We start from the raw sequence: 26,136 nt of genomic DNA on the forward strand, positions 1-26,136 counted from the left end.
AGCCATAAATCACTCATCTTCACAACCAACATTTTCTGGTTTTCTACCGCAATTGGAGTGATAAGCCAAATGAGTCAGCTCAGAATCATTACAATTTTCGCTTCCCTTTTTCCTGCTGCAATCAAATTGATACCAAGGTACCACCAACTTGTACATTCTTAGCTGTCCAATTTTCCACCACAGTACAATTGTTATCCAATACTGTGCATCAACGATGAGTCTTCCATACATTCTTCAGTCCCAAAATTTCATGAACAACTTTTTGAGTCGTTATGCTAAAATATTAGTCTTTACTCCTCCAATCCCTCGCCACTCTTCGTTACTTTTTCTGCCGGATTCAAATATATCCTTAGGTCACATTGTTTACCAAAGAACTAAACGATTACGTTCTTAGCTACCTGTTGTTCCAGTACAGTTAATGTAATTGTTAACCTATACTCTTCATCAACGACTTGCCTTCCATTTAGTCTTCAGTTGATTAGATTGAAATTGTGCTGCTGAGCCAATTTTTTTCTTACAACATTCTGACTTCCCTATACCACCCCCCGGCCCCCCTTTTCGCTATTTTTTTTCTACCTCATTCAACTCTGTCCTTAACCTCTTACGTTACTCTTTACGAAAGAACCACTGACTATTACATTCTTAGCTACCTAGTTTCCGACAGCAGTTGATGCAACTGTTATCGTATACTCTTGATCAGCGACTTTATTTCCATTCACTCTTCAGTTGATGAGATTGAAAAGCCACTTAAGCACCAAATTTTCCCTTGCAGCACTTTGACTCCTTTATTTTCCCTTCCTTTCGTTATTTCTTCTTCTGCCGCATTCAAATCTACCCTTAGCTCGTATTCTTCCCCAGCGAACCACTCACAAATAAATGGCTCTGAGCACTATGGGACTTAACATCTGTGGTCATCAGTCCCCTAGAACTTAGAACTACTTAAACCTAATTAACCTAAGAACATCACACACATCCATGCCCGAGGCAGGATTCGAACCTGCGACCGCAGCAGTCGCGCGGTTCCGGACTGAGCGCCTAGAACCGCTCGGCCACCGCGGCCGGCGAACCACTCACAAGCACGTTCTTCTCTACCTGGTTTTCCCCTACAATTAATGCAGTACTCTTCGCCAACGACTTACCTTCCATTCATTCTTCAGCGTCAAATTTTCGCTTACAACTCTCTTTTATTTTCCCTTCCGTCCATTTTTACTGCTACTTTTTGGCGCCAGATTCAAATCTATCCTTAGTCCATATTATATAGCAACGAACCACTTAAGAGTTCGTTCTTAGCTACCTAGTTTTCCACTACAATTAATGCAATGGTTAACCTGTACCCGTCATCAACGACTTGTCTTCCAGTTATTTTCGTTTACAACTCTGTAACTCCTTTATTGTCCCTAGCTCCGCTTCTGGCTGTTTCTTTTCGTGCTGGATTCAAATCAGTCCTTACATTCTCTACAAATCAACCACTTACGAATTCGTTCGTAGCTACCTACAGGTAGCTTGCCACTACAGCTAAAGCAATTATTAAGCTGTACTCATCAACGATTCGCCTTCAAATTACTCTTCGTTCCCAAATTTTCTCTTACAGTTGCTCTTCGTTCCCAAATTTCCCTTCCAATTACTCTTAGTTCCCAAATTTTCCCTTTCTATTACTCTTGATTCCCAAATTTTCCCTTTCAAGTACTCTTTGTTCCCAAATTTTCCCTTTCAATTACTCTTTGTTCCCAAATTTTCCCTTTGAATTACTCTTTGTTCCCAAATTTTCCCTTCCAATTACTCTTTGTTCCCAAATTTTCCCTTCCAATTACTCTTCGTTCCCAAATTTTCCCATTCAATTACTCTTCGTTCCCAAATTTTCCTTCCAATTGCTCTTCGTTCCCAAATTTTCCCTTGCAACTCTGACTCGTACCGCATACTATTTAGCCCTTACCGTCTCTCCTGCTCGTTCCCTTTCGATCCCCTCTGCGCTGGTTAACTTGTGCGCTTTTGCAAGATGGTAAACAAACGGCGGCCGACTGGCTGGCTGCGGCAACATTTTGGTAACGGTGCTGGGCTCCAGCTCCGGCTGCGGCTGTGTGGTAACCCGCGGCGATGTGGGCCGATATTGGGAAAGCGGGACTTTCGCCGTGCCGCGGCGCTGCTCGCCTCGTGACGAAACACTATCGCTTTCGCCCCGCGCGGCGCTGCCCGGCCTGGGCGCCGGCGCGAGAGTGTGTCACGGCGAGCGGGGTGAACGGCCGCGAAGCGGGTCAGCCAGCGGCGGCCGCAGCCGCACGGCCAGCCAGCCAGCCAGTCTGCCGCCGGACGCCATGGGCTGCAGCTCGCGATGTGTCTCACCTCGCGCTCCCTTGCAGGGCTTCTTCCGGAGGTCCATCCAGCAGAAGATTCAGTACCGGCCCTGCACCAAGAACCAGCAGTGCTCCATCCTCAGGGTCAACCGTAACCGCTGCCAGTACTGCCGGCTCAAGAAGTGCATCGCCGTGGGCATGAGCAGAGATGGTGAGTACCTCCACTTCAAACACGCTCTTTGTAAACACTATCGGGATGCCGAGCTCTCGAGAACACAACAATACTGGTGCGAACTAACCACGGAATTAATGAAAAAACTATTTCGATCGCGAATTATAGTTATTGACTTATCACCGGCTTCAACACTGTGTCATCAGGTATAAAATGCTTGGTTACAAATCGCTCGTCAGTGTAAACTGCAATATCATAACCAATAAAAATGCTGACGCACTGGCACAGGAAAAAAATCATATTAACATAACAGTGTTGCAGTCACTACACCCCACCTTTTTGTTTCGGACACAGCCACAGAATATAACTATCATCAGGACCAGTTTCGGCATACCACCTCCAACAGGACCACGGCTTGTAATGCATCGTGGCGGGGAAAACAATCTCTGGATTGATGACTGCTTTACACTCTTGGCAGCGAAACCGTGAAATGAGCGCTTAAGGAAGTTTATCACGTGTCGCTCTTCCCGCGCAACAGCCATTCGTGAATGCAACACGGCAGGAAGGGATTGATACTACTATCAAATCTACGCTCCGCCACACACCATAAGGTGAGTTCCGGAGTGAAGATGTATTTGTAGCGTGACAACATACATCGTGGACAGTTTTTTCGCCGTACGCCCCCTATGATGTACGGGTTCTGTGTATGGCCAATCTATGACCGAAACTCGTAATGTTTTGATAACGCGTCCTGTGATTGTATCCAAAGTAAAAATACTTGTATAAAACGTCAGTCACTTTCCTCCATACTCAGACTCTTTGTTTCTGCATTTGCAGAATCAACGAACAGTTGTCAAATTCTCGAGAGCAGTGCTGTTGAAGTTAGAACGTAATTCGTCACCTGATGTTGCCTAGAGCTTACTAAACGTTTCGTAATTATGAACATAATTTTAATCTGTCAGTTACTTCAAGTGTAATGATGCAGCACATAGAAACAATATTTTCTAATACTACGACTAGAATTTCATTTTTGCATTCTTCCACAGCTATTGCAGGGAACTTTGTTTTAGCTTATGAGGATGCACATTGGTTCTCAAAACTACTAACAACTGTTCTGTTCCGAATACACACAAGACATCACATTCCTCCTAATTTTACTTTTTTTTAGTGCCTTCTTGAAACTTACAGTTTTGTTACACTCACGGCGAGAAGTGAATCTTGTACTCTCCTTATTTTCTTGTATAAAATACTCTGTTGTTATTCCCCTTGTTACCATCGTCACAAAAATATTACATTCTCTTCCGTACATCCTGTAGTTTTTGGTTATTTTGACTGTCCGTTAGAGTGTCATCTGTTGCTTCCATTGTTCGTGTATATAATCGTATGATAAATGCGTCAGGTTTCACTTTAAGAAGAAAAAATGCGCGACAGTTACCAGCAGAAGAGAACGCGACAGTGCCTCAGTAACCATAATGCTACTGCAGGTATTCTGTCACGGGGTTTCTGCGAGCTGAGAACTATTTCACCCAGTCATAGAAGAACCTATTGTTTAACGTGGAGTCAGAACCATTATGTTTACATGCATACGAAGTATAGTACCAGGCCAAAAAAATCCCATACAGTGACAGAAATACTAATTGTAGTATATAACGAACGTCGGATGGTGTGGCTCTTATTAGCAATTGCTAAAAGGGAAAAAAAAGGCATGCTTCGGCGTCCGCTGTAGCATATAAGGCGTGAGATTCTCTCTTTAGAAGTAAACCAAGATAAGGGAGAGGGGTGTTCTCCTCCGCTGTATACAAAAAGTGAATACACTGCAGCTACGGGAGTGGCAGAAGACACAACAATGGATTTAGTGCGCGTCGTACCTGACAGCGTACCACTGCTCCACAGTGATCACAACTCTAACGCAAAACCTGCAAAGGGCTACAATATAGACGACTCTTACTTACTAGCTGATTTGTGCCCAAGTCACGTGTAAAACGGCACAGGGAAAAAAATTCTTCAGGACACGTCCCATTGATAAATATTGTAGAAAGTGTGTACAGTTTTTTCTTCGAGAAAATGCGCGGGTGTATTGAAGAAGTAGCATTGATCATATGAGATACACTATTGTGCCGATTGCTGCGTAACGTGGATTCTGTGTATGGGGTGGGGGTTAGTGGAGGGGATGGGACACATGGGTGAGTGGGCTGGTGGAGGGGGTAGGGGGAGGGGCAACGTGCGTGAGTCGGCGGCCGAGTCACGCTGCAGCAGTGACGTCGGCGCGGATTACGTCGCGAAAGTCCCGAGTTCGTTGCCCCCGCGGGTCACATCGGATTGGAAAGTGTGCGACTTGAGCAAGAGTGCGGCGGAGCGCGGCAGCGTTGCGTTGCGACACGACACGGCGCCTTGCAACAGAACCAGGCGGGTTCACGCCCCCGGGACAGCCAGCCGCCTCCAACACCGATCTATTGCAGCTTATGGAAACGGAACGCATGCTGCTGTTGACTGTGAAACTCGTCCGCAAACCCTGCCGGTCTCTTATCGGCTTCGATCCAGCACACCATTGTTGCCTGAGCCTGCGCGAGTGCTAAAATTCCCAGCAAAGCAGATTAAAAAGTGCCCAGCTTGTTCAGGTTGAAATCCACATGGGTCTTCCACTCAGCTTCGCAAAATTTCAATATACTGTATTCTTCTTAAAATCAACTCTTTCTCCGGCAATTTTTTTTCCCCCCGCAGAAACGGTTCCTGCCCATTCCATGTTAGGAATTACTTTCTCGCGAAGCTCGTTGCCTGTGGCTTTAGAACCAGGGAAGATATAGAACGTGGCAATGGCAGGTGATACAAATCTGTCAAGTCTGGTAATCCAGCGGTGAAGCGAATGCCTGGAAACGAAAAAGTACCGAGATCGAATCCCTGTCGGACACGAAATATTTCAGCTTCTCTTTAACCTAGGTTTCACCTGTTACTGATGTAAATATTTGCCAGGCGCTGCACGTGGTTCGGATTCCACGTTAAGCTGTAGGTCCTCTTTCCCCGGCAGAATTACTGGGGTAGGTTTGGGGAAATGCAAGTCAACATAGCGGCGTCCGACTGAAAGACGTGCAGCAGGTCTTTCAGTCACTGAAATCATTATTAGAACAAATATCAATGAATGTATTCCAGAAGGAATCTTTGGCCCTGCAGCAGGGTATGGGCTGTTGTGAAGCTTCCTGGCAAACAGAAAATTATCGCCATGCTAGGAATTGGACCAGCTACCTTGTAGACAATGCTTGTAATGGGTGTATTGGCACAAGTAAATCTGCGAGGCTAGGTCGTGAGTCGTGCTTGGATAAAATAGCTGGTAATAGCATTCCTGCAAAAGGCTATATACTGCGTTCGAATCCCAGTCTTGCACACTGTCATTTCTATGGATGTCTTGTTTATATCTCCTATGGAACTCGAATTAAGCGTCCGTTCTTCACCTTTCACCAGAGCAATTATTACCCTCAAGTATTTTTAATTAGTTTCCGTTATATGACGTCTGTATTTTGTATGGCGCCTATGTAACATCACTGCCTCATTTGTCTCAATTTCGATGATTCTCAACACTTTAACTGAAGCTTATTCGCTAGTTACTTTGAGGAATGAGAAGCACGGCGTGCGTGTGCTCAAAGTGCATTCACCTCTCTAACCCGGTTTCTTTTTGGACGGAATGACGTCAAGGGAGACCACCTTTGGTCACGCTGCTATCGGTCGTTGCTCCGACTCGTAAACTAGGGCGCTTAAACATCTGGGCGCTGCCTAAGCTAACAAAGCGTGCGGTGATTCACACCACAGCCCGCCGCTCCGTTACGACTGTCAACAAGCATTTTGCCATCCCGTATCTGCATCCTGCCTCGAGTAGCAGTTCCTCTTTCGCTTCACACTTACGTCGTCATAAATACTCCCTTTTTCCAAGAAGAGCTCCCCTTTGATCTATAATTTTAGCAAAACGCCTCCAGTATAGTTCTCATGACGTTGTACATAACTCACTTCTTTCTTGGTAGTACTGACGACGAGTCCATTCTGTGTAGCGCCGCAGTACATTTTATGTACGATACGCATCTGCGCACGCCTACAGCCGCGACGAGTTCTCTGTCCTCCGCAGACCCAATTTCCTCCGACTTCCTCATAGGCGGCCACTTCCGACCGCAGCTGTGAGACGGCGCCGGTTGAACTCCCGCTCCAGAGGCCAGCCCCCCTGTGACGTAGGTACCGCTACTTGAACTCTGGTAGTTCAGCGCGCGGCCGCGACGCGGCGCTGCTGCTGCGGTGGGAGCAAGCGCGCTACCGCCGCCTGGCGGAGGTCGGCGGAACTACGTACTCGGCGCGACCGCCACCGGTGTCCTTGCCTCTGCAGCATGGCTCAGGTGTTTTCGCGACGGCGCGAGGTGACGGCGCAGTATTTCCTGCACAGTGTAGTGCGAAATATTTTTCACAATCCCGCCACTGTCATTCATCATCTGAATCTAAATCCTGGTTCCCCCATTCCCGAATGCAATTAGATTCTTGACTTGAACATAGTAGGTAATTTCCTCTAATCGACACCAGACTGCGCTGGCGTCAAAATTGTTTTTTCTTTTTTTTATCAGCCTTCACTCAGCGAATTCGATAGACATCCGACAGTTGCATTTCGCGGAAATGGCTCGCGAAACAATAACGCGCAGCTGTCGTGCACGGTAAACTGATATACACAGTGCGTTGCGTCACGGAAAATTTGGTGTGTGCGGCGCTTGCGCGTCGTGCTCGTGTGTCATCGTGTTATTTTCGAAAGGTGACCCCCGAGCGGCTGCGCGACGGAGCAGCGCCGCCGCTGACCTTGCCGGCCATTTTATTTTCGCGGATCGCGTTCTCCTTGGCCAATGTCACTCGACGGGTTTTATAACCGCGTGTTTTCATCCATTGTCTGCTTGTAGCTGTGAGGTTGTTATAACGAGGATGTAAATTTGAAATCGAACGTTACGTTTTGTAGATCAACGTGTTTTTATCTGCACACCGCTCGATTTAAGTAATTTCCTTGAAATGTAAACGTCCCTCTTTCATTTCATTGTAAAAATTTATTTCTAAACAATATAAAAATATTGCTCTGTAAATCCTCTTATATTCGCGTATTGTTAAGGTAATACTACTGTTCGTTACAAAAAGCGGTATTGTGTGCTTATACCGAAAGGGAAAAAATGAAATTTCCCTCCGTCTCTTGTGACACGAAGCAAACGAGCTTGAGCTCACCAATATCTGAAGGAACAACTGGAAACAGTGCTACATCCGCAGAGAGTGCTTTTCCTATGAATACAGTAGGTTCTAATACTGAATATCCTTAAGGTAGGTTCTAGTGCGGAAGACAGAAGCATCGTAAATCAAAACACTGACAGTTCCTCTGTAACTGTATATGTAGGACTAAATTACCAGAGCTCCTCAAAGACTATGTCTAACTAGAAGTCAACGGACGTTCGCAGTAATATTGCTACGGTTACTATAAAAGAATCGAACAATTTGATTGATCATCCAACGTGTCACTGAGTGCGATTCGAATGGAAAATTTCATTAGCTAATGTCACTGCAACGTAATTAATGAGCACAAAAGGAACGAACAATTTGCAGTTGTATTGGTGACAACTGAAATAATGGCTGTTTCAAAACCTTACTCAAAATTTATAGGCATAAACCTTGGGCAAAATAGAGCTATGTTCTGAAAGGAATCGATGTTAGGCAAAGCATGCGTGCGTACAAAAGACTGGCTGCAGAGGTTTGCCTCACAAACAAAATACGTTCACACTGTGTGGTTTATGGTTACGTGTTCTGGTTTCGGAAAGTGTTTAAATGGATCATCATATTCCGTGTGAGAGAATCACCTTAATTATTTCCGTCTGTGACGATCAGATCTTTAGTGAACGTCCAGAAAAGCAGCATGCGGAAGCACTTGTAATATATGACTTCCTTTCTCGACTTCGTGGGTGTTCGAACGGGGTCTCCAGATATTCGTTCTACGCCGCAAGTTCCAATCGCAATTTGTTCTACTCTCCATTTCAGACGAGAACTGAGATTACGAGGCCACGATTTAAGGAAATGCAGGTAAATTCTTACTGCAGATAGCTAAAAGGAACTGAAGGACAAGGCGCCATTTCTGTTTATAAAGTGGAAGTTCATAGCTGTCAAGAAACATGTATGGAACATTTGAACGTGGGCTGCCACGAGTTGCCTTTAGGTTCTGTTTGGTTAAAGCATATAGAGTGCAGGTACTGTGATAGCTTGGGTAAGGTCTTACTCGCACTGCTCCCATGTACACTCTGTGTGTTTGCCGGTAACGTTTTGGAACAGCCCTTATTTTATAACACACGTAGGTTTGTTTGAGCCATGGAGCTCACTAAAAACGTTATGAGGCAGACGGTTGAAAACTGATGCAAACAATTCCGAGAAAGCGTACCTAAAAATATTAGTGAGTGTTATTATATGAGGCATCTAATAATATACTGCAGCCCCGCTACATATGGAAGACAAGATTAGAATGATTAAAGCGTGTAGAGAGGTTTTCAAGCACTCATTCTTCCAGTGCGCCATATGCGAATGGTACGGGAAGAAATTCTAGTACGTGATACATTCGTTTATTTATGTCGATGTATTGACCCATCTAGAGGGTATAGCAATCCGTGTGTGCCACATACAGGTTAAAAATATAGTATTTTCAATGAAAAATACCGAAGTCTAAAGGTAACCGCTAGTCACGAATTACGTATTAGGCCTGGTGCTTACAAACCAGTACAAGGAGCGATATATAATCGTGGGCCATGTGAGCATCATTTCGTTCATCTCTCCAGCCTTTATTGCCAGTAGACGAATGCTGATGGTGCTGCTCCTGCTTCTTTATTCAAGCAGCTGCTCGTTTGATGTCACCAACGGGTGGGTGAACCCCGTCCCAGACCTCCCTAGCTTAGAAAAAAATAAGAGAAGATACCGGTATTCGAAGGCGGGTCCTTCGGTGCCGAAAGCAGCAGCGCTAGGCTTTTCCGTTTCTTTGTCCTCTTTATTCTTGAGGGAGAGCGTTTCTGTACTCATGATGTCTCTCGAAGTCCAAAGACGAAAGCTGTACTCTGTTTCATTATCGCCTACGGAGGTGGAGCTAGGCAAGATAATTAGAACGCGAGAAGTATCCTCTGCCGTGCATTTCACTGTGGCCTGCAGAGTACAGACGTAGGTGAAAACGAGTGGCAGAAGTGGCCCGTTGCAAATGTAGTAAGACTTCAGCACTGCGCAGCGCGAATCGGGCGGTTACGCTCGCGATGTTCCACAGTTTGCCCGGTAGGGGAAGGGAGGAGCGGGGAGAGGGGGGGGGGCTGAGCGCCGTATGTAGGTCGCGCCGCTGCGGCCGCCGCTGAAAGCAAGTTCAAGGGCTGGGCCGGGCGGCGGAGTGGGGGGCGGCCGTCCTGTCGCGGCAGCGGCTGGGGGAGGGGGTGTGGGGGAGGGGGGGGGGCACTGCTCGAGGCCGCGGGGGAGGGGGTCGCGCGCGGGCCGCCGCTCCGCCAGTCGGTCGCTGGGAATGCAACTGCGCGGACTTGCGCGCTGCGAGCACACAGTTGAACAGCCCGAGCGACGGCAGCTTCACCGCTACAAGGGACACTGACCGCTCCGCACGCCGCCACAGCCCGCGCGTCTCACCGCAGGCGGCGACCGCCGTACGGTCGCTTCGACTCCAGTGCGCTCCATAGTAGGCGAAGAGGACGCTTTTCTCACGCCGCCCAGTGCTACAGTGGCCGCCAACATTGCTCCCAAAGTGGTCTCCAAGATGGGTGACGAGTTGCCCATTTTGAAGGGAATATTAAACGGCGTTGTGAACTATCATAATGCACGTACGTATCCTGTCGGCTACTGTGTTTTACTTGCGTGTGTCTGTGTGTGTGTGTGTTTTTTCTCGTGTCTCGTGCTTCATTTTTAATAATTTTTACGCATCCTCACCAGCCATTCTGCGTCAGTTTTCTCTGTATTTTGTTCCGATCAGTGATGCTAGGGACTTTCTTTTTTTTTTTTTTTGCTTTTATCAAAAGTGCTGCAGAGTGGCGTAGTAGTGAACGAATTTGTGAAACACACAGCTGCGCTCGCTTCCCTCCCCAACGGGACGCGTTGCTTTCTACAGACCTACTTACGACGCTGCGTGCGTGAAAGTGAGTCTTGTTTTCGCTTTCCCCGGGCACGCGCGCGCTAGAGAGAGAGATCGCCGCGGCGCCCGTGCGGTCGGCGCCCTCTGCCGGCGCGACGGTTGTTGCCCCCGGCGCCTGTAGCTGTGGACCTCTCGTAGTCCGCGCACCTCGTGCACCATTAAAGGCTCAGCTCGTATTCACTCTGCCAGACACCACAAAAACCATGATGGTAGAGTTTCGGTGTCGCGATCCGTTATTATCGAGTGCGCCGAGACTTCGACCGGGACTCGAGCCGCGCGGGGTTGAGCGACCCCGGAAGCGGCCCGGCAGATCGCTGCAGCATCACGTGGGGGCAGTGCACCCGGCCGGTGGCGCTCGGTGTCGGCCGCTGTCGTTTGCACTGTGCTGCACACAGGCGATCACGCATTGCTTCGACACTGTTACAGAAATATGCGTGCCCGTGCCTGCTTTTCGTGCTGCAAACACCATCCTCCGCTTTGCGTGCGTGTTCGGCGTGACTGAAACTGTCCCCGGGCGAAAACCGTGCAAACTCCACCCGATCTTCATTCATTGTCAGTGTTCGTGTAGCGACTTTGTGAGGCGCCCGTTTATGTTGTCAGATACTTGGGATGATACGTCAACCGCTGCTTCTGCTTCACTGTTTGGTTTTAATAGTGCCTGCGAGCGAACTACTGTTTCTTTAAGTGGCCAGTCGTGCCCGAAATCCGTAATTTCCTACCAAGACTACATGTGTCGCTGTGCCGGATTTTTAATGCTATTTCAATTCAGCCACGTTCCCGCTGACATATCCATTCCGAAACCGTAGCGCTGACGTGGATGTGTAGTGAGGTGATGTCTAGAAACGTGCACTTCATTACTAATTCTCGAATGACCAACAGTTCATGTTTCTTTGACGAAATCAGAGTGCCCTCCAAAACTATCCAGAATAAAACTAAAATCTCTGAATTGTGCAAAGTGGACGCGAAGTAGTGAAGACTTTTGGCTCTGTTCATTCATAGCAGGATGTTCTAACTTGATAGCAGTAGATAGGAAAATGGTCACATTGCAAGTCTTTAGAACAACGATCTAAAGTTATGTTTTCGTTCATATTTACAGTTTCATTGCATGCATTTTTGCGTCTGTTCATCCATACCGTAGTTTGTAACGTTCTAACTTGTTAGCAGTAGATGGCACAGTGGTCCCGTAGCCTGCTTAAAGAGGAGCGATCTACAGTACTGTTGGATTCGTGTTTAAGGTTTCGGTGCATGTAATTTTGGGTCAGTTGATCGGTGGCGTATTCTCCTACGTTGTAGCTTTTTAGCAGTACATAAGACCATGGTCACACTGACTGCTTAAAGAGCCGCGGTCTATCGTTCTATTTCGGTTGGTGTTTGAAGTTTCAATGCATATATTTTTGTCTGTGTTAATCCATGGCGTATTCTAGGACGTTATGGTGTGTGAGCAGAGATTGCCAGTTAATTCGAAGGTACTGCAAGAGTAATACACCTGTATCGTTACTGCTCCTCATATGAGGTTGTAGAAGCAGAAATTGATGATTATTGTGTGGAAAATTCTGTCCCTTATTATTATCGCTGTTTCGTCATTAAGTATTGCAGCTATGTAGATAGTTCACGTACGTTGTGTGTGCCGAGGTCCAGAGTCATCAATACGAAATTTTTATTATTTGTGAATAACAATAACCATTCTCCGGTCTGTGAAATGTCGGACATACACCACTTCTCTGATACAGTGGAACTGATACTGGAGACAGGGAATATTTTGATCTCAGTTCCTGCTTGATTTACTTTATTGCCTTCTCTGTACCCTACTTCGACGTGTTAAAAGTTACGTGCGACTTGTGGCTGCTCCAGAATTTTAATTTCTGTCCCCCCTTGCAGGCAGTTCCCGCACTTGCTAACTTGGGCATGTAGTTCTGTAGCCAAGTGTCACTGCGTGGAATCCTGTGGAGAGTTTTCTCGGTGGTTGGTGCAGCTGTTCGCTTTGCTTGTGACTCTGGGCTGCCGTGACGCAAGAGGGTTGCGTCCGCACCCACGCAGCACACGTCGCCTTAAATCCCGCACGCGCCGCCCTCTTGCGTAAGAGGATGCAGCCGGCGACCGGCTGAAAACTGCCCGCCGCGTTCTCATTACAGACCAACAACAGCCTCACAGTTTTACACGGTGAATGGAGAGGCGGTTAGATAACTGTGTGAAAGCAGCATATTGTACATCATACTCAGTCACAATTTATGAAAGCAAATTCATACGGCATCTTTCGTTGCTTGTTTCATGAGTTACCGTTACGTGGAAGTATTACACTGATTACAACTCGGTATAGCACAAAATTTCTCATTCCTTGATATTATTGAAGTATATCGTGCTTGAAGTGATCACATTACAAATGCCAGTTTCGACTCTTGGCTGGGTCCTGTCTTCTTATTATGTGAGATCTGACGCGATTCCTGCCTCAACAACGCTTTGCGTAAGTGAAAAGTTTTGGGTACGCAGTGTTGTGGATTCTATGTTGTATTTAGTAAGAGCTATGCATAGAGAGAGTGTAGACTTTCGATCCATCTCTTCTCATCTCTTCTATTGTACATTCAAAGTCCTTGGTTTCGCCAGCTCACAAGCAAGTTGTGAGCGTCCAACTTATGCTAGGATAAGTTGACTGCTACCATTCAAATTTGCCAGCACAAGCAAGAATTCTGGAGGGACGATCGAGTACACTAAAATCTCGTTGCAGTTAGCTATCTACTTACATACTCGGCAAGCCACAGTGCAGAGGCGGAGAGTGTATCGTACCAGTATTATCGATTTTCTTCGCCTTTGGACCTGTTTATTGAGCGAGGCAAAAATGAATGTGTATGTGGCCCTGTAAATGCTGTAATCGATGACACCTGCGCGAGATATGCGAAAGTGACAGCGTAATGATCACAGTTTTCTTCGTACATAGGTTCTCTACAGTTACCCAAGAGGATTTTGGGTACGAGTTACGTGGTAAATTTCCCCCCCCCCCCCCCCCCCCCCCCCCACCGCCCCCCTCTTTTACATTTTTCGTAGTTTATGTACATAAGATACATCAAAATACTCGTCGCAGACTTGTCATTCGTGTTCGGTATTTTCTTTCCGTTCTAGCGTTTATGATGGAAAATGAATTAAATATGGCAAAGTGAAGCGCGTACGTAAACAGCAGGCTACTCTGTTTTCAGACTGCTACGAAAGCCCTAGTTTTGTGTTCACATTCGTTGGCTTCCTCAGTTCACAACCAAATTATCACGTTTGAAACGAATTTAGACCTTGGGCTACGCATCAGTCATCACAACCAAGTTTTTAAGGCGGGGAAGAGGGGAGGGGGGGGGGGAGGGGAAGACGTGTCTGATATCACGGTTTAGGCGGGTTTTGCGTATGAATCGGTGTATAGCAGGGTTAGTCAACCTACGTTTTTTATCTTCGTTAGTGGTAAAATTTTCTAACCGCTCATCAGTTACTGAGGCGTTAATATACAAAGGAGGCAAGGAACTTTATTTCACAAACTTAATAAACATAGTTAAAACAAATTAAAGCATACAACAATAATTACTTATCAAACACTTTGCGTCAAAATTTTATAAATGCGTAAAATGTTTTTTAAGGGCCTTACTACAGCTTAACTCCCACCATGAGAGCTGGAACGCCCACTAGTGGGAGGTTGGGACCAGGTTGGGTAGCTCTCGTGTATAGAGCTGTAGGTATTGGTGATGTCTTGTGATGTATTTAGCGGATCCAGATTGGTGATTCACACGGAGAGTGTCTAATTGTGTCATTGTTTTTGCAGCCTGTTCGGTGCGGTGTGCGAGGCGACATTTTGTGAAGTGTGTTGTGTAGATTTTAAGAACGTTGTGTGGGAACGGCCTGCCTGGAACGCGCGCTCTTTCTGCTTGCAGCGGTGCGGTTCGGGCGCGTGCCGAAGCGCGAGAAGGCGCGCATCCTGGCCGCGATGCAGCAGAGCTCGAGCTCGCGGTCGCACGACAAGGCGCTGGCGCACGAGCTGGAGGACCAGTCGGCGCTGCTGGCGCGCGTCGTGCGCGCACACCTCGACACGTGCGACTTCACGCGCGACAAGGTGGCGCCGCTGCTGGCCAGCGCGCGCGCGCGCCCCGCCTACACCAGCTGCCCTGCCACTCTGGTCAGTACCCGCGCACTCCTCTGCTCTGCAGTCTGGCTCGGCGCGCTCCAAAACCACCCCCCTACCCAGTCCTGTCAGCCTGCCTTCCCTTCCGACAGCGAGAGCGCACACGCTCTAGTCTGCGGCGCGAGCCACGCTAGTTCCGCGGGCGGCCGCGGTGTGGCGCGGGCATCGCGCCGGGAAGTCTCTGGCTCAGCTCGTTACCGGGAAGACGAGCCAAGGTCGGCCGCCCCGCCCCGTAATCCACGGCCGGGCAGCGCGTTTGCTTACCGGACTCGTGACGTCTTCACCTCTGACGCTCTTGCCCAATGTGGCTTCGCAACGACGAGTCCAAAAAGAAGCGCCAGCAGGCGCAGTTTTTTCCTCGTTCGTAGCCTGATCGAGAGAAGCAATACAGCGACCGCGCTGGTATGCATTTGCCCCCGACACAATTACAATCTTTATGCGATTATTTCTGGCGTAATCCTCATATTTGAGGACAGTAATTTGCCAGTGAAACACGTAATTTTTCGATTCCTGCATACTAGAGCGAAAAATAAAATCTACTATTATATTAGAACAAATAAGCCCTCGGTCGCAAATATTAAGTCAAAAAAATGGTTCAAATGGCTCCGAGCACTATGGGACTTAACTTCTAAGGTCATCAGTCCCCTAGAACTAAGAACTACTTAAGCCGAACTAACCTAAGGACATCACACACATCCATGCCCGAGGCAGGATTCGAACCTGCGACCGTAGCGGCCGCGCGGTTCCAGACTGTAGCGCCTTTAACCGCTTGGTCACCACGGCCGGCAAAATATTAAGTCAAAATTGACCAGGTTTCGACGCTACTATGAGCGTCGTCTTCAGAATTAGACTAACTGTTCCAAAGCATATTAGGTATACAATACATTAATAAAATTAAAGTCCGTACTGACTGGGAAAAGATGCAGTACTTACAAGTCACTTATTAAAAAAGATCTAAGCCGGAAAGGCGACGTCATGAATAGTTGTAAGTGAGATGGCGAGCCGCTAAGGGCTGCTCGTACTGTGAACAAGAGTTGCAACAAGACTCTGGTATATTATTCTGTAATGCTGTCGTCCAGTCGGCTAAAGGCGGGATTGCGTGAACACCGTAGAAGAACGAGCAGTAGCAATAAGAGCATGAGTAGCCAAACTAAAATTCTCCCCACCAATAAAAAACTAAGTAGCAACACGAAAAACTTTCAGATTTCTACGAGGCCATCCTTCCTATCAAAACGGCAGAATGAGAGATAATGGCAAGAGCATTCAAAGTTCACGTATTAAACATGCGACTGCAGATGATGCGCAGCTATTTACGGCGTCTTAAATATTCCTCTCTTGATGTCGAGATATGAAGCCAGGATCTGGTAATGACAGATAGACGCCCAACAGTCATAAGAGATAAGGTTTGACGTCAAATTACGAAAGGGGCAAGAACAAAAAAAGGTCTGCAGCTGTGGAGGTGGCTTCAGTAGTAACGAAATCGGGGCGCCTTTTATTTGCAGTAAAGGAACTCCGAACCTGTGTTCTACTGAATAATGGCTAGCAGCCGTAACTATTTACATTCTGATAATATTAACCCAATTCTGAGGTCATAGTTTACGCCTTCGTCAGCTCCCGGCGCACTGCTTTCGAAATGAACTTCGGCAGAGTTGCCGAACGCAATTCGTCCGCAGTGGCTTTGTGGAGACAAACTTACAATATGTCTCCACAGGTACTTCCGACATTGTCGCTGCGAAGTATCAAGATATTGTCAGAATATTTTTATTTCCGACGAGCGATGCGGCGAAGTAGCATTCGTAAGGAACAAGGTTCGAATGTCCAGCAGACCACAGACCATCGAATTTTTCTGGAGTTTCTTTAACTCGTGCACAGCAAACAGGATACAGCCGAAATCATTCCTTATCCTTGTCCCATCCCTTTCTATGGTCCATCTTCAAAATAACATTTTAAATATTGATACCTTTCCGTTTATAATTTTAATTCCTTGATGTTTTTGAAGTCTACGGTTAGTAGGTCAGAAACCTGTTTATTAATAGTTCGTCTAGAAGTAATAGCTGGAACAGAAATAGCCTTAATCGTAAGGATCAGCTATCGCTGTACCGGTCATTTCGATCTGTTGCATCATTCACCGTCTTCTGGTGAACGTCTGACAAGCAGACAGCTGCGGAGCGAAGTGTAGGAGACCTTTGGTCGGTAAACTGTATCGAGGTCGACGCTACTGAAGCACCCCTCGGGACACGGGTGCAGCAGGAGGGAGGTCGGCGGGCGTCGAAGCGCGGCCCCCCGGCGGTCAGGGACCTGCGGCGTTGCCGCTGCAGCCGGCCCGCCGCTGCCATCGATCGCGACCTTGGCGGCCGTGCTGAGGTCGCCGCTGACGTCACGCCAACTCAGCCGCGCCGCGCCGCGCCGCGCCGCACGCAAATACGAGGAAGCGGTCTGCGCTCGCGCCACTCACTACTCCAACTTCCAAATCTTCAAATAGGCGCGCCGCTTCCCTTGTTTATTTCTTTCCGATTTCGGTACTAATAATCAGCGTGTGAACCAGCTGTAAAGTGCCATCTGAACGTCCTGCGTTCGATTCCGTCTGTCGTAAGATTTTTGTCACTTATCACTTCTTCCAGCGTTTATTAACGTGAGAAGTGCAAAGAAGCACCGTGATTAGGGATTCACGTTAAACTGTAGCTCGTAATCTAACAGAGTGTTTAAGTCAACTCTGAGGATAAAGGCAACTGCATACCATTTCCCACAGGACCATGACTAATAAAAACACTGTTGAGGTATTCAAACCTTAACATAAATAATGATCGTTGTACGGGGATTTGACGCGTCGTCCTCACGAATGCGAGACCAGGGTGCTATCGACTGCGCCAACTCGCCTTGATACGAACGTGGATATTATCGACTTAACGATAGCATTTTTGTCGTAACCATGAAGGATATCGATTCGTGCAACATAACGTGGCTCCTATTGTAGGCTATGCGGGCAGCCGTAGAAATCGTGCGGTGTTAAATTATCAGCTTCGACATTAGTCAGATATCAATACTGTTCACAGCAGCAGATATCATTTGCGCCTATTTGTTTGGTACGTCAATTGTCGTAGTATTAAAAATGGTTCAAATGGCTCTGAGCACTATGGGACTCAACTTCTGAGGTCATTAGTCCCCCAGAACTTAGAAATAGTTAAACCTAACTAACCTAAGGACATCACACACATCCATGCCCGAGGCAGGATTCGAACCTGCGACCGTAGCTGTCTCGCGGTTCCAGACTGACGCGCCTAGAACCGCTCGGCCACCCGGGCCGGGACAACAAGAAAAACTTATCTAGCAAACATGAGCTCGCCAGCCGGTGTGGCCGAGCGGTTCTAGGCGCTTCAGTGTGGAACCGCGAGACTGCTACGGTCGCAGGTTCGAATCCTGCTTCGGGCATGGATGTGTGTGATGTCCTTAGGTTAGTTAGGTTTAAGTAGTTCTAGAGGACTGATGACCTCAGAAGTTAAGTCCCATAGTGCTCAGAGCCATTTGAACCATTTTTGAAACATGAGCGCAGAAATATCTTAAGAGCTATGAGGAGTTGTTCAGTAGGAGAGATGTTTCACAGCAGCGAAGATCAACAAGTATTCCTAGGTCTGAAGCCCATGTTAACTAGCCCTTTTTCTTTCGGATGATGGTTCCTGTCATACCACTGTGCATTAGGATGTATCCGCCACGCTTCCCCAGCTGTGGGCGCGCTGTGACGACGAGAAGGCGAGACGCTGACAGGTGTGTGTTGTGTGTGGTTGCAGGCGTGCCCGCTGAACCCGAGCCCGCAGCCGCTGACGGGCCAGCAGGAGCTGCTGCAGGACTTCTCGAAGCGCTTCTCGCCGGCCATCCGCGGCGTGGTGGAGTTCGCGAAGCGCATCCCGGGCTTCGCGCTGCTGCCGCAGGACGACCAGGTGACGCTGCTGAAGGCGGGCGTGTTCGAAGTGCTGCTGGTGCGGCTCGCGTGCCTCTTCGACGCGCACACCAACAGCATGATCTGCCTGGACGGGCAGATGCTGAAGCGCGAGGCCATCCACAGCTCGTCGAACGCGCGCTTCCTCATGGACTCCATGTTCGACTTCGCGGAGCGCCTGAACGCGCTGCAGCTGACGGACGCCGAGGTGGGGCTGTTCTGCTCGGTGGTGGTGATCGCGCCCGACCGGCCCGGGCTGCGCAACGGCGACCTGGTGGAGCGCATGCAGTGCAAGCTGCGCGGCGCGCTGCAGGCCGTGCTGGCGCAGAACCACGGCGGCGTCGCGGCCGGCTCGCACCTCGCGCAGGAGCTGCTGCGCAAGGTGCCCGACCTGCGCACGCTCAACACGCTGCACTCCGAGAAGCTGCTCGCCTTCAAGATGACGGAGCAGCAGCAGCAGTGGCAGCAGCAGCAGCAGCAAGAGCAGCAGCACCTGGAGGTGGCGGCGCCCGCGCCCGCCCCCGCGCCCGCGCCCGTCTCCCTGGCGACGCCCCCGCAGTGGGCCGACGAGGCCGTCAAGTCGCCGCTGGGCTCCGTCTCGAGCAGCGAGTCGGTGTGCGGCGCCGAGGCGGCCGACGCCTGCCCGCACCGCCGCTTCGTGCGCAAGCTCGACTCCCCCAGTGACTCGGGCATCGAGTCCGGCACCGAGAAGGCCGACAACACGCCCACCTCCGTCTGCTCCAGCCCCCGGTCCACGCTCGACGACGACCACGTGAGTACAAACACACCTCGCCACCTACGCGAAGGGCTGTCAGGTGCCGGGACGCGGGGCGAACCGTCGCGCTTCAGAAAACTGCCACCTATACGAGAACGCCACCGGCGTGAGCCACGTTCCCAAGAGTGCACGCCACTCTTTCACTCTCGAAAACGGGACGTCTTAGGACACGTGATCAGTCTCAGTACAATGGGGAAATGGTAACACCGCCTGGATCACTTCGTACGTTTATTGGGAATACGTTTCGATCTTCGCTACACTTCACATTTTCTCTATTCTTGTGTGTTCAAATGTGTGTGAAATCCTATGGGTCTTAACTGCTAAGGTCACCAGTCCCTAAGCTCACACACTACTTAACCTAAATTATCCTAAGGACAAACACACACGCCCATGCCTGATGGAGTACTCGAACCTCCGCCGGGACCAGCCGCACAGTCCATGACTGTATCTAACCACGAACAATTGGCAGTGCAGATTAAAAATCCATGACTGCAGCTCCTGAGACCGCTCGGCGCGGCTCTCTATTCTTCCTCAAGCATTAGAGCAGATAGTCCGTTGCGGCTTCTTGATCCATCCGTCTTCTCTCGAGTCAGTCAATTCTCCTTCCTTCAGGAATCTGCTGTAACAGTCTTATCTATCTCTTCTTCTTACTCCCTGCACTGTTCTACAAAATCTCGCCTCGGCTGCTTCGGGTCTATAATATCTTCTAGTGCTCATTGTCCAGTTTTCACTTACATGTAGACTGTTCGTCTGGTCGAACTTTTAGTTAAAGATCAATGGAAGACCTTTCTCTGCATGCTCTAGTCTCGCTTTGTTCATATACATACACAAGTTTTCGTATTTTCGAGTCACGACCATGTTCATAATAGACAGACACTTTGCTTGGTTTGTGGACGAGTGAGTCCTCTTACAGTCTACTGCCTATTTCGCCAGTTTTAAATGGACACGAGTCCTATTAATACTGCCTAAATCGACAGTGGGGGGGAGCATGATTTACGCCTTTCTTCCACAAATGAAATAGCGTGTAGGTGTTATAAAAGTGGTCTCAAAGCCGGAAATGCAGAAATTGGATTTTGGCCCATTTACCGCGCAAGTAAGGACGTATAATCCGCGATTCACTGTACAGACCGTGACGGAAGACACCGCCTATGAATATCTGCGATTTACATTTCGGAGAGACAGTGTCGGAAATCGTCCAGATGCGTGGTTACCTTATATATATATATATATATATATATATATATATATATATATATATATATATATATATATATATATATATATATATCAGTGCAACAATAATATTTTGTTATCGCAAGGGGATACGGGAAAAAGATAAGATTAGGGGGCATACCGAGGCATCTAGTCATTTTTCCGTCGCCCCATCCGCGAATGATACGGGACAAACAGTCCACAATAATAGGAAGACCTTGTAAGGTTCGCCTCGCGTGATTCCGACCACTTGGCAACCCTATCGATGTTAATACTCTTTTTTAGTGTCGGCACATGTAACAGCGGACTGACGAGTGTGTTTTGTTGTGCCTGCAGCATACGTCGGGCAGCAGCATCGTGGAGGACATGCCGGTGCTGAAGCGCGTGCTGCAGGCGCCGCCGCTGTACGACACAAACTCGCTGATGGACGAGGCGTACAAGCCGCACAAGAAGTTCCGCGCGCTGCGCACGCAGCCGCCGGCTCAGCCGCCCCCGCAGGCGGCGGGCCAGGCGCAGGCGCAGCCGCTGACGGCGACGCAGCAGATGCACCCGCAGCTGCACCTGGCGCTCGTGTCGTCGCCCGAGCCGGCGCCCGCCCCCGCGCCCGCGTCGGCGCCGTCGCCGTCGCCCGCCCCCGCGCCGTCGGCGTCGCTGCTGTCGAGCACGCACTCGACGCTGGCGCGCTCGCTGATGGAGGGCCCGCGCATGACGGCCGAGCAGCGCCAGCGCACCGACATCATCCACAGCTACATCATGCGCGCCGACGCCTGGCCGCACGCGCCCCCGCACCAGCACCAGCAGCACAACACGCCCGGCGTCATCACGTCGGCGGCCGCCTACCAGCTGGCGCCCTCCCCCGCGTCGCCCGCGCCCTCCTCCTCCACGTCGCCGGCGCCGTCGCCGCTGCACCACGCCCTGCAGCAGCAGCAGCAGCAGCAGCAGCACCACCTCCCCCACCACCCCCACCACCCGCACCACCACCACCACGCGCCGCCCCCGCAGCAGCCGCAGCCGCCCCCGCAGCACCTGCTGGCGCTGCAGGTGGACGTGGCCGCCGACTCGCAGCAGCCGCTCAACCTGTCCAAGAAGTCGCCGACGCCGCCGCCCCCGCAGCCCACCAAGATGGTGGTCACGCTGGAGGCCTGACCGCCGGGCGCGCTCCGCCGACTCTCAGTACAAACCGGGCGCGCAGCCTGCCGTATTACAAACCAAATAATTTATTATTTAAACAATACTTATTAATTCTATGTGTTGTTTGTGTGAAATTTTATTATTTGTGTCGAGTCTCTATATTGTTACGCTAGGAACAGAATATGTTAAAGCGGGCCGGCGCTACCGAGGACAATGTAGCGCCGGCGTTGTACGTAGCTGTCACATTTTCCCCTCCAAACCGCCACTCCAGTCCCTCGAGACGCCCACCCGAGTGGTCGGTGCGGCCGCGGGCGCCGCGCAGGAGCCTCCGCGGAGAACGCTCCCGCAGTAGAGACACTCCTCCGCGGGGGAGCCTGCCCCGCCTTGCGACCCGCAACCGTTCATGTGTCAGTGAATTTTTTGTGCACCTATCCTATTGTATTGTATGTGATATATTCCTCCGTAGGACAGTGCATTTTTTTTTAAAAAAAACTAAAGTTGTGTAAAGTGTACATTTTTTCCCAATCCATTTGTATAGTTATACTTTTTTCGTCATTTGACTGTCATTTTCACTGTATTATTATCATTATTGCATGCGAGGACTAAGGTTTCTTAGCAATTACCTCACCAGTTGAGGCATATGAGACTGAGGGGAGTCCACGGCACCTGAGACAAAAAAAAATTATAAAAAAATAAATGTTACTAATATCGTGTAAGTGTAGTATGTAAAAGGGGCCTGTTTGCACCCCGAGTTTTTTGTACTGTACGTCGTAAACTATTATATACCCCCGTTTTCTGGGGGACGCGTCGTCGGAGGTTGGCCAGTATGTGATGCCCACCCGTTTTTTCAAAGTACCCGTACCTTTTTACGAGATGTCTTATAGTAAACTTGTGTCCGTTGTACTAACATTTTTCGAGAAAAACACTTGTATTCGAGAGAAAAGTCAGGTGACCGTGGCTCCCTACATATCTTTTTTCTGTGTCCTTTGCTTGCTGTAAGTAAGAAAAAGACTTGGTTGTTCTGAGCATCCTCCACATATAAAGCAGGGAAGAGATGTTTCTGACGTTTCGAATAAGGAAAAAAATTCTGTCGCGTAGTTGTGTGATCTGGTCCATTTATTGCATTAAAGTAGTTAGCAGATTTGTTTCAAGTACAGAGGCGACCCGCTAGCCGTTTCGACTCGGTGCCCTGCATTTAGGCGGACCGCAGACTGGGCTTCGCCCCGGTGTAGCCCAGCCCGCGCGCCGCACTGCTTCACGTGGTGTGCTTGTATGTACTTTTGTAAGCTTGGGAGTTTGTTGAGGTCGTCAGAATAAACTTTGTCTGGTGAAATATAAAAACTCGCATTTCTCTTTTTCAACTGAATACCTTCGCCCACAATCCTCTACCTTTCCAGTATATCACACCCATATCAACAGAACTATGTTTACAAAGTATTTTACATGTGTATGAAACCATCTGCATGTTGGAACAGGTGTCTGGTTGGGAGAATATATTCGTATATAAATAACAAGACTTTATCTACAATCACTAACCAGCCAACCACTCTAAATCTCATAAATGATTCCAGTCAAGAGCACAGAATTGTTTCTCACACATCTTGTAACTTACGGCTCCAATAACAACAGTGAGACATTTTATTAAAACAGCTCCATGTCTACAATGTTCTCCAACGTGATCATCTATCACTGAGAAACACCAAACAAAATAGATCAATGCATTTGCTGGTAACATTTTTAAACATCATTTGAGGGACAAGGTGGACTAAAACATACAGCTCTATACCTGTACTCTTCTCCAAGTTAGTCAGAAATCAGTATAAACAGCAAACAAAAACAGATAAGTTTATGACAAACGTTAGTGTTGGGACAGCAACCAGCCACAAACTGTTGCTGTCCCAACACCAACATCTGTCTTCAAATAACAGCCACCGTCTCCAACCATGTCGTCATATGACAAAATTGCAAGAGATAAGTTTATTTGCTGACAATAGTAGTAAACTTGATTTGAGGAGGATTGTGGTCAAAGTGAATTGTGTGTGTAAAACCTACAGTTCTACAACTATAATTCTCTCCAAGTTGGACAACAATCAATATAAACAGCAAGCTAAACACAAAAATTTTACTGCAGGTCATAAGTATTCAACATCGTTTGAGGGACGATGTGGCCAAAATGGATGATATCCCTGAGAACTACTCTGAAGTGTAGTATCTGTCAAGGAAAACATTGATTGCTGGATGACTAGTGAAAAAAATCAGACATATTTCTATTCTGACATAAGGAGTACGCACCGAATAAAAAGGAGCAATATAACTTTAAAGCTGTAATATCCGTCTACAATTGATAAGTAACATATATTGATAGTATTATACGACTTTATTTTTGAACTACCGTTACAGAGTAAGGTTACCAATTTGTTCGAGCAGTTTTCATACTGAATCACATCTAACCTTGGAGACTGAAGACATGACGCAATATCGTTGTACATACTAACAATTGTTACAGGTAAGTTATACACAAACATCGCTAACTATATGAACTGCAAAGTAGATCTTAACACAGGAAGAGTCATCTATTTACACACACACACACACACACACACACACACACACACACACACACAGAGAACAGAAAACCGTGCAGAGCGGATTGCAACACTAAGACAGTTCAACAGTTCAAATAGTTCAGTTATACCACGGAGTGACATTTTTTTTTTAAAAAAAGATCTTGCATTTTGTGACTGAAAATTGAGGAATCCGTAACATACTTCACGTTATGTCACAGCTGTTTCGTCTCTAATTTCTCCGTAGGAGAAAACGGCCACTTTATTCTCAGTCATTAATCTATGATAAATCCACGTCCAGTTTAGAGCTCATTCTGTCTGTTACAAAATACACTCCCAGCTCTCAAGATAAACCGAGATTCGTGTGGTATAATCGAATTCTTCCTCATCCACGACAACTCAGTGCCGAGATAGAATGAAGTCGACAGCTTCGATTGGAAGATCCAGGTAAGTGAAAACAAGGGCTACCGACCACTTAATGAGGCTTACGGTTACAGATTACTCTAAAAGAAAATAGCGAGTGAAAGGGAAAACCTGAAAAATGGAAACTGTTAGGCGCAGTTTACACGGGTACACTACAAGAACACAAAAGAGTGAATGAATGGTATTGCGAATAGAAAGAAAACTTCTACACACAGATTTCATAGGTACAGAATGCAGTGAGTGAATTGTAAAACCAGCAAAACAGATGTTTTCAAATGCAGATTAAAAACTGTCAACGGTATAGAACATAATAATCAACCTGTTAGACACACTACACGAATCTCAGCGTTATGACGATTGAAGTACGATATAAAAAGTCTTCCACAATCCCAATTGCCCCTACCAGTGTTTGAAGAGAGGGACTAACTGAATAAAGCTTCATATAGGAAGATCCATCGTGAAAGTGTTCGTTTGCACATTACAATGAAACCAAAATCAACTCACGTTTTTACCTGTCTTATGCAATTTTACCGAACGGTAAGCTACATTTGGGATGAATTAAGCCCTCGTACCGCACATTACCGTGCGTTTTGGTTCAACTTCGTCCCCAGTGCATGGGCATGTTTCACCGACGATGGTTTGACTGGGCCGTAAATCAGTTCTTACCGCTTCAGGGTTCATAGGCGGACGTGGAATACAAGGAAGGAGTGTCACTGAATATTTGTGAAGAAGTATTCAAAACCACACGATCAATTCGCCAAGATACACAGCCGCAGCCGTTTCTCGGATGTGTGCTTGAAGAGCCTCGCCTAGAAATTACTGTCCTCAAGGGAGGAGTACTGGATTTCATGTGTTATGGTATCGACAGTGATGTTTTACTGCACACCAAGTATTTCTGGCCGAATGTTTAACTTCTTATTATACTGTGCAACAAACATCGCATCATGTAGTATGCCAAATAAAGAACATCTGTATTAGCCCGCAGTTAAGAAAAAGGTAGTCCTATTGTTTCATAGCCAGCCGGTGTGGCCGTGCGGTTCTAGGCGCTTCAGTCTGGAACCGCGTGACCGCTACGGTCGCAGGTTCGAATCCTGCCTCGGGCATGGATGTGTGTGATGTCCTTAGGTTAGTCAGGTTTAAGTAGTTCTAAGTTCTAGGGGACTGATGACCACAGATGTTAAGTCCCACAGTGCTCAGAGCCATTTTTTATTGTTTCATATGTACGGACTGTTTTCAGTCTCTCAAGTCACGTTTATCAGACCTCTAAGAAACAACTATAAATATAAGCCGACAGACAGAGTAGACTTGGCTGTTCAGCAAGAAGTTATA

General features: G+C 47.9%; 1 protein-coding gene and 1 non-coding gene across 5 annotated transcripts in view; one reads left to right on the top strand and one right to left on the bottom strand.

Annotated features, from left to right (window-relative positions):
• The window catches only part of LOC124787609 (ecdysone-induced protein 75B), a 472,850-nt gene extending 449,689 nt beyond the window's left edge, over positions 1–23,161 (top strand). For 3 of the 4 annotated variants that reach the window (XM_047254363.1, XM_047254361.1, XM_047254360.1), the window contains exons 3-6: positions 2,358–2,502; positions 14,521–14,762; positions 18,554–19,474; positions 21,026–23,161. In XM_047254363.1, the coding sequence (XP_047110319.1) occupies positions 2,358–2,502; positions 14,521–14,762; positions 18,554–19,474; positions 21,026–21,835 (2,118 nt within the window). In that variant the 3' untranslated portion in view covers positions 21,836–23,161. Of the gene's footprint in view, positions 1–2,357; positions 2,503–9,998; positions 10,311–14,520; positions 14,763–18,553; positions 19,475–21,025 lie in introns of those variants that run through there. The other variant, XM_047254364.1, reaches the window with a different exon arrangement.
• On the bottom strand, positions 17,987–18,070 carry Trnas-gga. The gene is given in 2 exon segments: positions 17,987–18,021; positions 18,031–18,070. It is a non-coding gene; the product is annotated as a tRNA-Ser (tRNA).
• Positions 23,162–26,136: the final 2,975 nt, after the last annotated feature.

The sequence above is a fragment of the Schistocerca piceifrons genome, chromosome 3 (assembly GCF_021461385.2).
Source record: "Schistocerca piceifrons isolate TAMUIC-IGC-003096 chromosome 3, iqSchPice1.1, whole genome shotgun sequence".
NCBI classification, from domain to species: Eukaryota; Metazoa; Arthropoda; class Insecta; order Orthoptera; family Acrididae; genus Schistocerca; species Schistocerca piceifrons.